Here is a 15,955-nt window from a genome sequence, read left to right on the forward strand (position 1 = left end):
TTCCAACCTGGCCAGGTCATCATGAAAGCCAAGAGGCAGAAAAGACAGGTTTGGGATACGGGATATAAGGCAGAAAACGGGACAAGGTGGTGGACTGCTTTTAGCCACCCAAGGTTAAAATATCTCAGTGAAGAGGGATTGGAAATGAAAGCAAACACATCGGTAGTATATGTACCTAGTAAGGTTTCTATGTGATAAATACTTAATAAATCAACATGTGTCTTATTAATACTGTTATTTTATTTCTCTCCAATAGATTTCTTCCTTTTCCAAATGCCATTAGAGAAGCCATTCAAACTGTGTGAATGTAATGACACTTAACCTAAATTGACCTGGGATCACCATATAGTCATCACATTGACAGGGACTCTCTTGATGGAGTATTCCAAACACAAATGGTACAGACACCAGCTACCCAAAGGCAGTATGACCAGAAACTGTCCCTGATTTGGATGTTGCTAGGTAACAAAATTTTCCAAATGATATGCACACAAGGAGTTTCTGGCATGGATATGTCGATTTAGACGGTCATTAGCATTCATTATTAATAAAGAGATAAAACATAATTTTTTTCAACTACCAGCAATTTTCCTGATGTCAGAAATATGTCTTTTGCCCAAATCCTAGAGGGGAAATGTAATATAAAGTTGATTGCAACCCATGACGGAAATTTTCCTGGACTTCTTTTAGCAACCATGTCATAGTTCCTTTTTTATATCAAATTTAATCTTTGAAAAGAGGAAACTTGCAAACCCATGATAATAGTAAATATTAGTTACGTTGTAAAACCTTTAATTAAATTCATCTGAATAACAGATTGTTTCCATAGTAATGCTCACTGAGGGGGAAACTCTATATTACTACTACAGCTCTTCATCTTTGAATTAAAGAATAACTTTCAGCTCCAATGGAGAATAGTAAAAACACTGCGAATACCCTTTTAGAAACCAGTATATAGAAAATTTCTTTGTTCTTTAACTTGAGGTCTGAAAACTGATATGCAAATTTGAGGGAGTAATGTAGCTATTCAGGCAAATATATATTTTATGTGTCAATTATTCAGAATATTGAGTCCAAAGCATACGACTACATTTTTAGTGGTTTAAATTAGTTAGATAATTGCTTAAATTACCAGCTGCATTTTGTGTGTATAGACTAAGCTGTTGTCAAAGTTTTTAGAATAATTCAAACTTTTCTTTTAATAAGCACAAAAGTAGAAATTCTCCTTTGGTTCAGACAGTATGATTTTAATCATTTCAAAGATAATGGAATCTCCTTTGTCATACCTTAATAAGATTAAATTAGATTAAAAAGTTCACTTTTGAAAAGAACTGTAAGAATAAGAGACTATAAAAACTTAACTTTATTATACTTTTACATTTAGTTTCACTTAAAATTTATCTTTATAGTTTTATGTAAACATTAATTAACATAGCCCAGTAGTTTTCAGATTTTAGCGGGTATCAGAATGACCTGAAGCGTTTGTTAAAACATAAACTGCCAAATTTCTGTGTCTCTGAATCAGTTGTTCTGATGTAAGGCCCAAGAATTTGCATTTCAAACATGTTGCAGGGTGATGCTGATGGACTTACCCTTGGGGAATCATTGACTAATGCCCATTCAGTAGGAAAATTAAAAAAAAAAAAAACAAAAAAACCTTAAATTACTCAATAAAAATAACTTATTCATTTTTTTTAATTTTACAAATATGTATTCGATACTTACTATTTGCAAGAGGTTAGGGATGCATGGAAAGGAAAATAACATCCCTGCTATGTACTAGAGGTGAAAGGTTCTTGGCCACTTTAAATAAGGAAGGTGTTTTCCAGTTTTCTACAGACCTTACCCTTCTCTCTATTTTTATTCATGGCCTTTTTCAGTCCTTTATGCTACTTGTCCAGTAGGCAAATGAATATGACCAATGTTGTAGTAAAGGCAGGCATGATGTCACAGAGGCAGGAACAGGTACATTTTTCTGGGTGAGTTCGGAACCCTGGACAGATGAAGAGTTCTTTGGAGCAAGCACCCTAGAGGGATGAAGGCATTCAAATAGAGGGGCTACCATGTTGTACAAACAAGGTGGTATAAAGCATGTTTCAAGGAACCACCACTGAAATATGGGATGTGATGGGGTGAAGGGATAGGACATAAAGCTAAAGAAGTAGCACAGATCAAACCATAGGTGTTTTGTATAATACACAGGACTTTGGAGTTTTATATTGTTAGTAACAAAGAACCATTTAAAGGATGGGTATTATAATTTGATGTAAAGTAGTGTGACATGTGATCCTGAAGAAAAGAGGCTGAAAGCAAGGATACCAGTTATGAGACCCTGCATCAGCCCAAGAAAGATGTGTTGTGGGCCTACTAGGCAATTACAGTGGGCTGTACAAGAGATAGCCACAAGGTGCACTTGACCAAATTTGATCACTTTCGTTGGGAGAAGAGATGATTAAAGATTAGCATAATCCCCATGTTTCCAGCTGTGGTGGCTTGGATGACACTGTTTGGGATGTATGAAGAGCAAGAGTTTTTGATGGAATGGATGGATGGTAACTGGAGATGGAAAGACAAGTCTTAACTTGAAATGCTAAATCTATAGAAATTTAAAAGTCTTCCAAAGGAGATGCCCAATGGACAGTTGGATACATGACGTTCTAAGTGGTAAGGAAAGTCCAGAGAAAGGTATGGGCTGGAGATACTGATTTGTGAGGGAGTCTTTACCCTGTAGGTCATGGATAAGTTTGCCCATCCAGGGTATATAGAGAAGATGACTAAGGAGAAGAATACTAAGAGTAGCTATTGGGAGATAAACAAACAGCATTTATGAGTAGAGTAAGATGAATAAGAAAATGGTATGAAATTGGCTGCCACAGAGATCAAAAGAAACAAAGGAGTATGGTGTCATGGAACATAAAACAACAGAGAGAAGAGAATCAGATTTAATAAGGTACATTCAACCTAGAGGGTAACATAGCACAACATAGAGAGTTCAATTACAGTGAGCAGAGAAATGAAGGAAATAAGAGAAGCAAATGAGGAAGTATGGGAAGTCTGAAAGCTTGGAAGAGACAACATAAATGAAGAAAGCCAGATAGAAACAAACAATAAAGACAGCTGAGGACTATCGCAAACTGGAGAATGCAGGCCCCATCAAAAGGTGTGGCCAGTATTCAGTTTCAGCCTATTGCAAACACGTAGTCAGATACTTGTGTTTTTCCAAAGTAAGCCAGAGATCTTCATTTTAGATGTCATATTCCAGTTTTTAAATGTTGGCAACAAACTTAACTAATTAAAAGTTTGAGAAAATATTATGAGATATAATCAATGTGTCTGTTGAAGTACAGGCTATTTTCAGCAGCATGAGTGCGAGCCAAAGGGAAAGAGCCAGTGAAAATATTGGGAGCGGCGGGTGGGATTGGTGAGGACAGGTTTTGAAGGAATGGAAGAGAGAATGGGTTGCAAGTGGAATCTAAGCCTCAGTTAACATTATTGGGACATTTTTGTTGAGAGTGGGCTTGTTAAAGGAGTTCCTGCCTGCACCATTCCCCTTGCTCTGAGGTGTGGGAAGTGAGTTTATTTGTGGGGACAAATGAGTGATTTAAGGTTAAGAGTGACTAGAAGCCAGATGAAAGTTTAAAATACTTGCCAAAGGAAAAAGTTCAAAGATCTGAAAAAAAAAATAAGATCTCATGTACAGTTTTGACTTGCAGTATAATCATTTTTAAATTAAAAATGACAAAGTTCATCATTTTTCTGCAAGTAAATGAAACAATGTGGGCCTGTTTTCTTTTTGGGAAATATTTAAAGTTTAGGGGCGCCTGGGTGGCGCAGTCGGTTAAGCGTCCGACTTCAGCCAGGTCACGATCTCGCGGTCCGTGAGTTCGAGCCCCGCGTCAGGCTCTGGGCTGATGGCTCAGAGCCTGGAGCCTGTTTCCGATTCTGTGTCTCCCTCTCTCTGTGGCCCTCCCCCGTTCATGCTCTGTCTCTCTCTGTCCCAAAAATAAATAAACGTTGGAAAAAAAAATTTAAAGTTTAGTAAAATGAGAACACTTCAGAGATTTGTGATAGTGATGGTAAGAGTAAATTAGATTTAAATTTAAACAGAAACTATTTTAAATTGATAAAAGGAGTGAAAATGTTATTAGTTAAAGTTTACTTGGGGATATGAGCTTAAGATCAATTTTCATAGTGGCTCAAAGTGAATCTTTGGTTTTAAAATAAGATAAAAACATAGAATGCATCTGTTCTCTGGATGTATAATGTTAATCAAGACTTTTTTGTTTAATTCAGGTTGCCCTAACTCCCTTGAAAATTTTTTAACAAATTAAAGTGTGTGTGTGTGTGTGTGTGTGTGTGTGTGTGTGTGTGCATTTGTGAGTCAGACTGGTGATCCTAGACTCCTGCTATAAAATAGAACTCAACATATAAAGCTCAAATATACTTGTAAGTAATTTAAAATGAAATGTTGATATATTTTAGTTAAAATAATAAAGTGAAAGTCTCTTAAATTTGATGACTATTAACTCTGAAATTAATAGTGTTACCAAAAACACATAACTTGGTTATCCTCTACATCATGTAAATATTTCACAGGAACAGATATTAGAACAGAAAAAAAGAACACCTTTGCCCCATTCCATTAGTTCCTTTAGATATGGCCCCCTTTTAGTTGGTAGGAAAAGTACAATCTTTTCTTCCATTTGGTATCATTTCCATTTTTCAGATTTTAGAGCTTTTCCAGAAACCATCAGTGAGAAAAGACTTAGTTGTATATTTTATTTGGAATTTATACTTTTTATGTGGCAACTAATTGACTCAATGATGCAGTGTTTATCAGTTTGGTAGACTTTTCAGTATAGTACTCTCTCCTGTACTTGCTCCATTCCAGGGTAAATAAGTCATTTATCTGTGGCTGGTTCTATACCTTTAACCTGTGAAAAATTAGTTTTTCCCATAGAAAGCTGCTCACTTTAGTTGGATAGGGTTCCTTACGCAGAAATTAGGCATTTGAATTGAGAAATGATTCTCAACTTCATCTGATGCAAAACAAGTCTCTAGGTTTCCAGAATTTTCTCAGTCTTGTTGATCATAGTCCCTTTTTATGATACATCTTTTCTATTGTGCATTTACCTTCTTTCCTATTGCTTCTCTATTTAAGACTTCATTCTTCTCACTTGCATTTCTTGTGTTGTCACTTCACAGGTTTTCCTTTATTTTGTCGTCACTTCAGGAGAGGCAATTAAATTTATAGAAACCCACATCTTCTTAAACAAACAGTAGCTTTTTCTGTATTACTCTCATTTAAATCCCAACACTCAGGGGCATACACTCCCACCCACACACTTAAGTGCTTCTTTTTTTATTTATTTAAATTTTAGTTGTTTGGGGCACCTGGGTGGCTCAGTCAGTTTAGCATCCAACTCTTTTTTTTTTTTTTTTTTTTTTTTAACGTTTATTTATTTTTGGGACAGAGAGAGACAGAGCATGAACGGGGGAGGGGCAGAGAGAGAGGGAGACACAGAATCGGAAGCAGGCTCCAGGCTCTGAGCCATCAGCCCAGAGCCCGACGCGGGGCTCGAACTCACGGACCGCGAGATCGTGACCTGGCTGAAGTCGGACGCTTAACCGACTGCGCCACCCAGGCGCCCCAGCATCCAACTCTTGATTTTGGCTTGGGTCATGATCTCACAGTCATGAGAGAGCCCTGTGTTGGGCTCCACGGTCCGTACGGAGCCTGCTTGGAATTCTCTCTCTCCCTCTCTCTCTGCCCCTCCCCTGCTCATTCTCTCTCCCTCTCTCTCTCTCCTCTCAAAATAAAAAACTAAATATTAAAAAAATAATTAAACATGAAAAATTAAATTTAGTTAGTTAACATATAGTGCATTATTGGTTTCAGGAGTAGAATTCAGTGATTCATCACTTACATACCATACCTAGTGCTCAACCCAACAAGTGCCCTCCTCAATATCTATCACCCATCTAGCCCATCTCCCACCCACATCCCTTCATCAACCTTCAGTTTGTTCTATATCATTAAGAGTCTCTTGTGGTTTGTTTGCCTCTCTTCTTTCTCCCTCTCCTTCCAATAGGTTCTTCTGTTTTGTTTCTTAAATTCCACATATGAGTGAAATCATATGGTATTTGCCTTTCTTTGATTGACTTATTTCATTTAGCATAATACATTCTAGCTCCACCCATGTCATTGCGAATAGCAAGATTTCATTTTCTTTGATGGCCGAGTAATATTCCATTATATATATATATAAGCTTATATATATAACCATATATATATATAATCATATATATATATAAGCTTATATATATAACCATATATATATATAATCATATATATATAATCTTATATATATATATATATATATATAATCTTATATATATATATATATATAAGATGTACCACATCATCTTTATCCATTCATCAGTCCATGTACATTTGGGCTCTCTTCATAGTTTGGCTACTGTTGATAATGTTGCTGTAAACATTGAGGTGCATGTACCCCTTTGAATCTATATTTTTGTATCCTTTGGGTAAATACCTAATAGTACAATTGCTAGATAGTAGGGTAGTTCTATTTTCAGTTTCTTTTTTTTTTTTTTTTTAATTTTTTTTTTCAACGTTTATTTATTTTTTTGGGACAGAGAGAGACAGAGCATGAACGGGGGAGGGGCAGAGAGAGAGGGAGACACAGAATCGGAAACAGGCTCCAGGCTCTGAGCCATCAGCCCAGAGCCCGACGCGGGGCTCGAACTCACGGACCGCGAGATCGTGACCTGGCTGAAGTCGGACGCTTAACCGACTGCGCCACCCAGGTGCCCCACTATTTTCAGTTTCTTGAGGAACCTCCATACTGGCTGGAGTGGCTGCACTCCAGTTTTCATTCCCACCAACAGTGCAAGAGGGTTCCCCTTTCTTTGCACCCTCACCAACACCTGTTGCTTCTTGTGTTGTTAATTTTAGCCACTCTGACAGGTGTGAGGTGGTATCTCCTTGCGGTTTTGATTTGTATTTCCCTGATGATGAATGATGTTGAGCATCTTTTTACGTGTCTATTAGCCTTCTGGATGTCTTCTTTGGAAAAGTGTCTATTCATGTCTTCTGTCAATTTCTTTACTGGGTTATTCATTTTGGGTATTGAGTCTTACAAGTTCTTTATAGATTTTGTATACCAACCCTTTATCAGATATGTAGCTTGCAAACATCTTCTCCCATTCTATAGGCTGTCTTTTAGTTTTGTTAATTGTTTCCTTTGCTGTGCTGAAGGTTTTTATCTTGAAGAAGTCCCAATAGTTCATGTTTGCTTTCGTTTCCCTTGCTTTCAGCCACTTGTCTAGTAAGAAGTTGGTCCAACTGAGGTCAAAGAGGTTGCTGCCTGTGTTCTCCTCTAGAATTATGATAATGTCTGTCTCACATTTATGTCTTCCATCCACTTTGAATTTATTTTTGTGTATGGCATAAGAACATCCAGTTCCATTCTCCTGCATGTTGCTGTCTAGTTTTCCCAGCATCATTTGTTGAAGATACTGTATTTTCTCTATTGGATATTCTTTCCTGGTGTTTGAAGACTAGTTGACCATATAGTTGTGGGTACATACTTCTTATTTAGGTAAGACATTAAGCATTTTGAAGGTTAATATGTTTCTTCAAAAAGAAGTGTATCAAAATTTGATTTTCTTTTCTTTCTTTTTTTGTTTGTTTTGGTGGTCACCACTGGAACAACAATGTTTGAAATAGCCAATATCAGTATTTTACATGGATAGGAAAATTATACTTTAAGAAAAAAAATTGGCAGGATTTTCCCCCAGATCAGAAATAATACAAAGTAGAAACTGGATAGTATCAGAAACTAGTTCAATTTGTCTCTCTTTAAATTTTCTGCTTGATTTATCAACTCTTCAAAAATTAACATCAAGTAAAGGAAATTCCTCAGCATAACATGACAGAAGAGTATAATCAAAGCCAATATACTGGTTGTAAGCAATGGGCCTTTGTAATGCTCTGGAAACAATTTTATCTGCATATTTATACTTTCTCCAATGACTCTGTATATGAGCTGCAGTGTAGGGAAACCACTCATATTCACAAACTAACAACCAACCTCTACTGAATTTGCTATGGCTTATACATGAGATGCTATTTTAATCACAGTGTAAACTTGCATAGATTATGTATTACATCCTGAGAGGCTACCGTATAGATTATCTTCCATTCAAGGAATCCAACTTTCAATTCTCCATTTGTATTTCAGTTTGAAATGAATACTTTATTTATTTTTTAAATTTTTTTAATGTTTATTTTTAAGAGACACAGAGACAGAATGCGAGTGGGTTAGGGGCAAAGAGAGAGGGAAACACAGAATCTGAAGCAGGCTCCAGGCTCCGAGCTGTCAGAACAGAGCCCAATGCGGGGCTCAAACCCACGAGCTGTGAGATCATGACCTGAGCTGAAGTCGGACGCTCAACTGACTGAGCCACCCAGGCGTCCCATGAATACTTTATTTTTAAAAAAATCCCCTTTTTTGCTATGCTGCTGATACACCACTCCCTTTTTCACTTCCATTCAAATTAATGGACCATGCAAGATAACTGTTCTATGGGAAAAATGAAGAATTTGTGATGACGATGAAGAAAAACATCAGGCATCCCCAAAACAACAGATTTTATTGACATTCATGACCAAAATACAGGCTGACATTACCTAAAGTATACTCTCAGGAATCATTCAGTAATGACTGAATTGATTAGTGGGAGATATAAAGAAATAAAAATGGTCATCAACTTAAAGGAACAAGACTTTAGTATTACAATATTTTTTTTTAAAGTACCTCAATTTTGTTTTTAAATATGTCACCAGGGAGACTGACACATAGGTGATTTTGATAAAAAGTTTCCCCCCCGAGTGTGATATTGTTCAGAGTAAGATATTTAGTATATTGGAATCATTTTACATTAATATATTTCTCCCATTATTTCTTTAATATAACACTGTACTAGCATCTGGACATACCTAAGGAAGTACCTGATACTATCAAAACTTCTCAGCTGGTATAGATTTGATTTAGTATTATACTTAGGTTTACAATATAGGCTTTTTAAACTGTGTTTTTTGTTTTAGTTATAGCTTGCTGTCTGAATTTATGTACAGAATAACAATTTCTTTTTTAAAATATTAAAGTTTTTTGACAAGGCCTAGCTCCCTACAGACAATAACAGATCCCTAAATTTCGATGTCCTCACGGATCTTCCTAAACACAGTAGAGACGAATAAATGAGACAAATAAAAGTATCCATAAACTATGCCTAAAGAGTAATTAGAGACAGAGACATTGCACACTTTAATTTACATATAAGCAGGCAAATAAATTCCTAAGAGCGGCAGAATTGGTTCCAGAAAGCACACTGCAATGGAGTTCAACAGAAGCTTAGTGAAGAAAAGGGGAGTACAAAGGTCTCCTTGGGGTGACGGAAAACACATATCAAATACGGTTAACCCACAGATAAGGAGGAGGACTCCGCACTGTGTAAGAAATACTGAGAGCAGGTCTGTGACCTGAATGGTCAAAAGACTTGTTACTAGATAGACGATAAAAAGTAACTTGAAAAGTGCACAAGACCTCAATTAGCAGCTTTGGAAAAACACTGCTTCTTGGTGGGGGCGGGGGGAGGAAGACTAGTGGTGAGCACTGAATATATTTCACTAGAAATTTAAAGCCAAAAAAAAAAAAAAAAGTGAGGGGGCAGCTGGGTGGCTCGGTCGGTTAAGCGTCCGACTTCGGCTCAGGTCATGATCTCATGGTCTGTGAGTTCGAGCCCCGCATGGGGCTCTGTGCTGACAGCTCGGAGCCTGGAGCCTGTTTCAGACTCTGTGTCTCTTTCTCTCTCTCTGCCTCTCCCCTGATCATGCTCTGCCTCTCTCTGTCTCAAAAATAAATAAACGTTAAAAAATTAAAAAAAATTAAAAAAAAAATGTGAGAAGTATGTAAACATTATGGCCTCTGACCAGCTAGAAATACTGCAACAAAACAAAATGAGAGGAGAAGAAAACGTAGAAAAAGTTCACTGAGTACCTTGTTGGTAAAAGTTGGGAATAAAATAATATAATTTAAATTGACAAACTGAATGGTAGAAGCCCATTCTTAGGAGTGCAAAGATAAGAATTAGAACAGATAATATTATTAACTAAAATTACATGGTGGAAAGGGAAGGAAAAGAGTTACAGGCTAATTTTATTCTTGCTCATAGTAAGGAATCAAAATACAGTGTCTGAGGGAAAGGAGGAGAGATTAAGGACATTACATAAAATTAAAAATACAAATATTCTCAAATATAAAAACAAAAGCAAAAACAAGATAAAACAAACCAAAAACACACATTGGAGTTTAAAAAAAACAAAACAAAGAAAACATAACATAATGAAATGTCTCAAGAGAGTATATTTAAGTGGTGCCTGGGTGGCTCAGTTGGTTAAGCTACTGACTCTTGATTTCGGCTCCGGTCATAGCTCACAGTTCAAGAGTTTGAGGCCCACAGTGGGCTCTGCGTTGACAGCAGGGAGTTGGCTTGGGATTCTCTCTCTCTCTCTGCCCCTCCCCCTCTCACATGCACTCTCGCTCTCTCTCTCTCTCTCTCAAAATAAATAAATAAATAAACATTTAAAAAGAGAGTATATTTTTTTAAATTTTTAAAAAAATTTTTTTTAACGTTTATTTATTTTTGAGACAGAGAGGCAGAGCATGAACAGGGGAGGGGCAGAGAGAGAGGGAGACACAGAATCGGAAGCAGGCTCCAGGCTCTGAGCTGTCAGCACAGAGCCTGACACGGGGCTCGAACTCACGGACCGCGAGATCATGACCCGGGCCGAAGTCGTCCACTTAACTGACTGAGCCACCCAGGCGCCCCAAAAAGAGAGTATATTTAACATAGACTATATTAGTACCAAGAAAAAAGTTATATCAGTAAATATAAGTACCTATTATAATTAAAAATTAAAAGACAAGTATTATTTTTTTCTTATAAGAAACAAAAGAAAACTTCACAACGTATAAAAAAAGCACAACTAAAACAAAGAAAGACTAGAAGATGGTTTAAATATATAAACAAGAAAATAAAACTGAAGAAATCTTTGAAAAGTAATAAAAGACAACTTTGCATAATTGTATTAAAATAAATTTTTTAAATCTACATAAAATTCTTGAGAAATAACATTCAATAAAACTGATACTAGTTGAGATGGATGATTGGAAAAATCCAATCTCTGGAGAAAAAAAAAAAAGGAAATTTGTCAAAAAGCTGCTCCATAAAGTAGTATCAGACCTAGAGGATTTCACAAGAAAATCATACTTAACTTTGAAAGTTCAGATAATCTCCAAATTATTTGACGGTTCTGTAGCACAGACCATAGAAAATAATCTCCAGATTATTTTCTGAAGGAATTATAGATTGATACCAATACCCGATGAAAGTGCACATAGACATACACACAAATTTCAGGTCAGTCTCCCTAAAGAATACTAATGTAAAGATCTTAAATTAATTTTAGATAAAGAGAGGCCAACTGCATAGTACAAAATAAATACATCATGGTCAACAGTGATTCCTTTCAGAGATGCACGAATAGTTCGATGTTAGTAACTCCATTAATAAAATTTACCGTAAAAATAAAGAAAAAGAATAGCACACTCATTTCAACAGAGGCTGAAAAGGAAATTTACAAATTTCAACACCCATTCTTAATAAATATAAGTTAATGAAAAACTCTGCAAGTATAAAACACATACAACTCAAACCAAATACTGTCATTTGAGTGAATAAAAACACTTTGCATTTACACAAAAATCAGGAACAAGGCATGATGTTTACCATCAATGACTTTTTCATAATATGTTGGAAGTAATAGCTAGCACAATTAAACAAGAGAAAACTATTAGATGTATAAGAATTGGAGAAGAAAATGTAAAACAGTCTCTATTTGATATGATAGACACTTGAAACATTCATAAGAGTCAATGTAAAAACCACTGCAAACTAAGAAAATTCACTAAGATAGTAGGATATAAAACTAACATTCTAAGAAAAAAAAATCATTAGCCTCAGAAATAATCAGAAGATATAATGAAAGAGAAGATCCTATTTATAATAACAGCAATAACAAAAAGTTAAATGCCAAGTAGCAAACTACAGTGTTAAGAAAAAATTTTAAACACTTCTGAAAGACACAAAAATTAGACTTAAAGATGAAGATACATATAATATTCTTGTATAAAATGACTCAACACCATAAAGATGTTAACATTCCTCAAATTAATTTATAAAAGTAATGAGAATCCAATTAAAAACCCAAAGAATTTTTTCCATATCTGAACAAGCTGCTTCTAAAGTTCATATTGAAAAAAAATTTTTTTTAAAAATGGGGCGCCTGGGTGGCTCAGTTGGCTGAGCGTCAGCCTTCGGCTCAAGTCATGATCTCACAGCTCTTGAGTTTGAGCCCCACGTGGGCTCTGTGCTGACAGCTCGGAGCCTGGAGCCCGCTTTGGATTTTGTGTCTCCCTCTCTCTGTCCCTAACCCTCTTGCGTTCTGTCTCTGTCTCTCTCAAAAATAAATAAACATTAAAAAAATTAAAGTTCATATAAAATTTTTCGCAAGAAATAACCCCAAACTCCTGAAAATTAAATTCAAGGGAAGCATGTCATATCAGAGATCAACTGTATATTTAAAACAATATGATTCTGAATGATAAATAAGCCAACAAAACTGAATGCAAAGTCCAGAAATATACTCAAGCAGATAAAGGAAGTTTACTGTGTGATAAAGGTGGCATCTCAAATCATTGCTGAAAAGATAGACTTTCTAATAACTGATGTTGAAACAACTGGAGAGCCATTGCTAAAATGATAAATTAAATTTATATCTTGCACTATAAACCACGAGAAACAAAATATATCAGAGATACTAAAAAAAAAAAAAAACAACGATACAAGTTCTAGAAAAAGGTTTTTTTTACAACCTTGGGATGGTGAAAACTTTTCTAAAAATGGCTCAAAAATTCAGAATCAGCAAAGGAAAAGGTTCATTCATTTAGCTACATTACAAACAAACAAACAAACAACAGCAACAAAACCATTGCATGACACAAATTAGGAAAAGTTAAAAAAATATTTGCTGGGGAAGAGATTTGCCGCTTATTTTACAATTTGAAAGAAAAAGACAAACAATGTATATAGGAAATGGACAGCTGGCAGAAAAAGAAATATCTATAGTGCTTAAATATATGAACCTCATTCGTAATAAGAGAATTGTAAACTAAAACTAATTGAGGTACTACTTCTCACCTATCGTAATGATAAATATCGAGAAGACTGACTCCCTCTGTTAGCATGGCTTTAGAGAAAAGATCTAATAAATTGCTGGTGGTAGTATAAAACGGTTCAAACCATAGGAAGGGGAGTTTAGTTGTATCTTAAAAAATTACATATGCATTTACCCTTTGACCTAGCAATCCCACTTATAGACTCTTACCCTGAAGATAATTTTCCAAAAATATACATGCGTGTTCACAATTCATTCTGTCATTATTTGTAATGATCAAAACGTAGAAACAACCATCACTAGGGGACTAGTTGAATTAACAATGGTATAACCAAGTCAAATGGCTTTGAAAGCTATTGATCAATTCTATAAGGCACCAAAGAGTAATAGCAGCTATGACTTTGTTTAATATAAATTTATTTTACCTAAAATGCAAACATATTTTGAGAACTGACTCAAAATGAAGAATGTATTAAAATTACTACAGTAGCAGAATATCAACAGCATTACGTGCATGTTGCCTTTTACTTACGGTTTACAGTTTTGACTGGTAATATTGGGTTTACCCTCTCTGGGGAGCCAGCGTTTTCCTCATCTGTCACATATTCAAAATTAATGATGAACATCATAGCCACGCCCTCTTGGTTTTTCACTGGAATTATGTGAGTGTTACAAATGAAAGTGGACCCTAAGGAGATGAAAAATGAATGTTAGGTCAAAAGTATGCCCTCATTTTGAAGTGTTAGTAATATTAAAATTCTAATAACCCCTTAGAATTTTCTATTGTAAATGATCACTGAAATTTAACGAAATAATTAGACTTTTATTTCATATTTCATTTCACATATATCTACATAAAAATCCACAAATTTTGCCATAGACTTTACAGGCAAATTCAGGTGCTACATTATGGAAAAATAGAATATTAAATCCCATTTGTTCTCACACATACCACTATAATAAGGAACAAAAAGTATATTCTTTAACTTTTTAGAAAAACTCTTAGCCTTCTCATATATTTTGATTAATTCTGAAGCTATATAAAACAGCTGTGTAAATAATGAACACAACTCCTATTATGACATCTTGATTTTAGTGTTAAGCAAATTATTCCTTTTTTCTCTTTTAATTGCCAGGATATAAAATAGTAAGTTATTGACTGTGTCTTAAATATGTTCCGATAATTCTTTTCTTTTTTTCTGCAAAATTCACAATGCCCAAATTATAATGGTTTGGCTTGTAATCTGTTAGAAAATGAGATCAAAATTTTGTATATTTTATTGTACTAATTTTATTCCTTCAACCAAAAATATGATATTCTTTTTAAAGCACTTATGGGGCTAATACACCTTTTATTAGAATCTTCTGAACATGAGATGAGCAAAGGGATGAATCAATTTACAATTAACCACTGCCACTCATCCTCAAACAGAAAATCCAAGATCCAAGATTTAGAGAACACTGTCAAGAAGTTGATTTCTTTTAAATTAGTTGACTTCTGACTGACTTCTTGAACCTGACTTCTAGAACCAAGTATTTTCTTCAAGCAGCTTGCTCACATCTTTACCCTCTGCATATTTCTTTTTTTAGTCATGGTGATGGAAACGTCAGGTTAGGGATTTGTTTGGGTTCAAAAGTATTGTATTTTTTAAATGCAAAACTTCAGGAAGAGTTCTCAATCAGGTAATAGAATGTTTTTTTGACTTGTTTGTTTGTTTGTTTGTTTTGTAACAACTGGCTGGGGCCATCTTGAATCTTGAGAATGATAATTTAGTGTAGAGGCAGAAGCAGGTTGGGAGCAAGAGGGACCTTGGCTTCAGAGGGAGATGTGAGAAAGTGAGACACCAAGAGTCTGAGGTCAGGGGCATTGGCAAGTAACAGGAGAATGTAGTTGGAATACCAACATCCATGAAGCCCAGTGGATGCTCGTATTCCAAAATGGTGTCCTATGCATGAGGAATCAAAAACAAAATAAGTATGATAAAACCCTTTCCTTTCTTCTCATCCTCATCCCTGCAACATGGCTCCTACCGCCAGAGCCGAGAACAAAGGCTATTGCTAATACTGCTATCGATTGAGACATCACAGGTGGAAGAGATTTTGAGGGTGGGCCTGGAGATCTAATTATTGTTTATGAAATTGTTTCTATTGGCAAACATGTTCTAATTTCCAAGGAACTGATTTTCAAAAACACTCTCAGAACACAGACTCTTTGTAAGTTGGGGATGCCTATGTGCTAGTTATGATTCAGATATTTATATGTCAGTAGTCTCCCAGATTTGAAATGTAGGAGAACTTATTTACAATTAATTTTATATTTTCTGTAAATATGGCCGTGGTTTTACAGATGTTGAAAAATGTGTTTTAAGAATGACGTGCTGCACCTTCACAGTCTTCAGCTGTGTCTTCAATTCATTTAATAAAATAGTTAGCTAGAGCACTTGTCATAGTTTCCATGGTAACAAACGGGATGACTTTAGTAAACAGAAAATAAGTAATTTAAGACTGTTGCACTAGAACTAAAAATAGAATTACTTCAGGCCAGGCATCAGAATACAAACTGGCTAAACAGACTGAGAAGATACTAGAAATAGCCATTGTGTATTCTGCTAATGAATCAAAACACATATT

The 15,955-nt window shown here is 35.4% G+C and overlaps 1 protein-coding gene across 1 annotated transcript in view; it reads right to left on the reverse strand.

Annotated features, from left to right (window-relative positions):
* The window catches only part of LOC116738221 (potassium voltage-gated channel subfamily H member 7-like), a 34,469-nt gene extending 19,062 nt beyond the window's left edge, over nt 1-15,407 (reverse strand). Inside the window, exons 1-2 of the mRNA XM_032594111.1 lie at nt 15,356-15,407; nt 13,857-14,012 (exon numbers count right to left, since the gene is read on the reverse strand). Coding sequence (XP_032450002.1) covers nt 13,857-14,012; nt 15,356-15,407 — 208 coding nt within the window. The remainder of the gene's footprint in view (nt 1-13,856; nt 14,013-15,355) is intronic.
* Nucleotides 15,408-15,955: the final 548 nt, after the last annotated feature.

The sequence above is a fragment of the Lynx canadensis genome, chromosome C1 (assembly GCF_007474595.2).
Source record: "Lynx canadensis isolate LIC74 chromosome C1, mLynCan4.pri.v2, whole genome shotgun sequence".
Lineage (NCBI taxonomy): Eukaryota > Metazoa > Chordata > Mammalia > Carnivora > Felidae > Lynx > Lynx canadensis.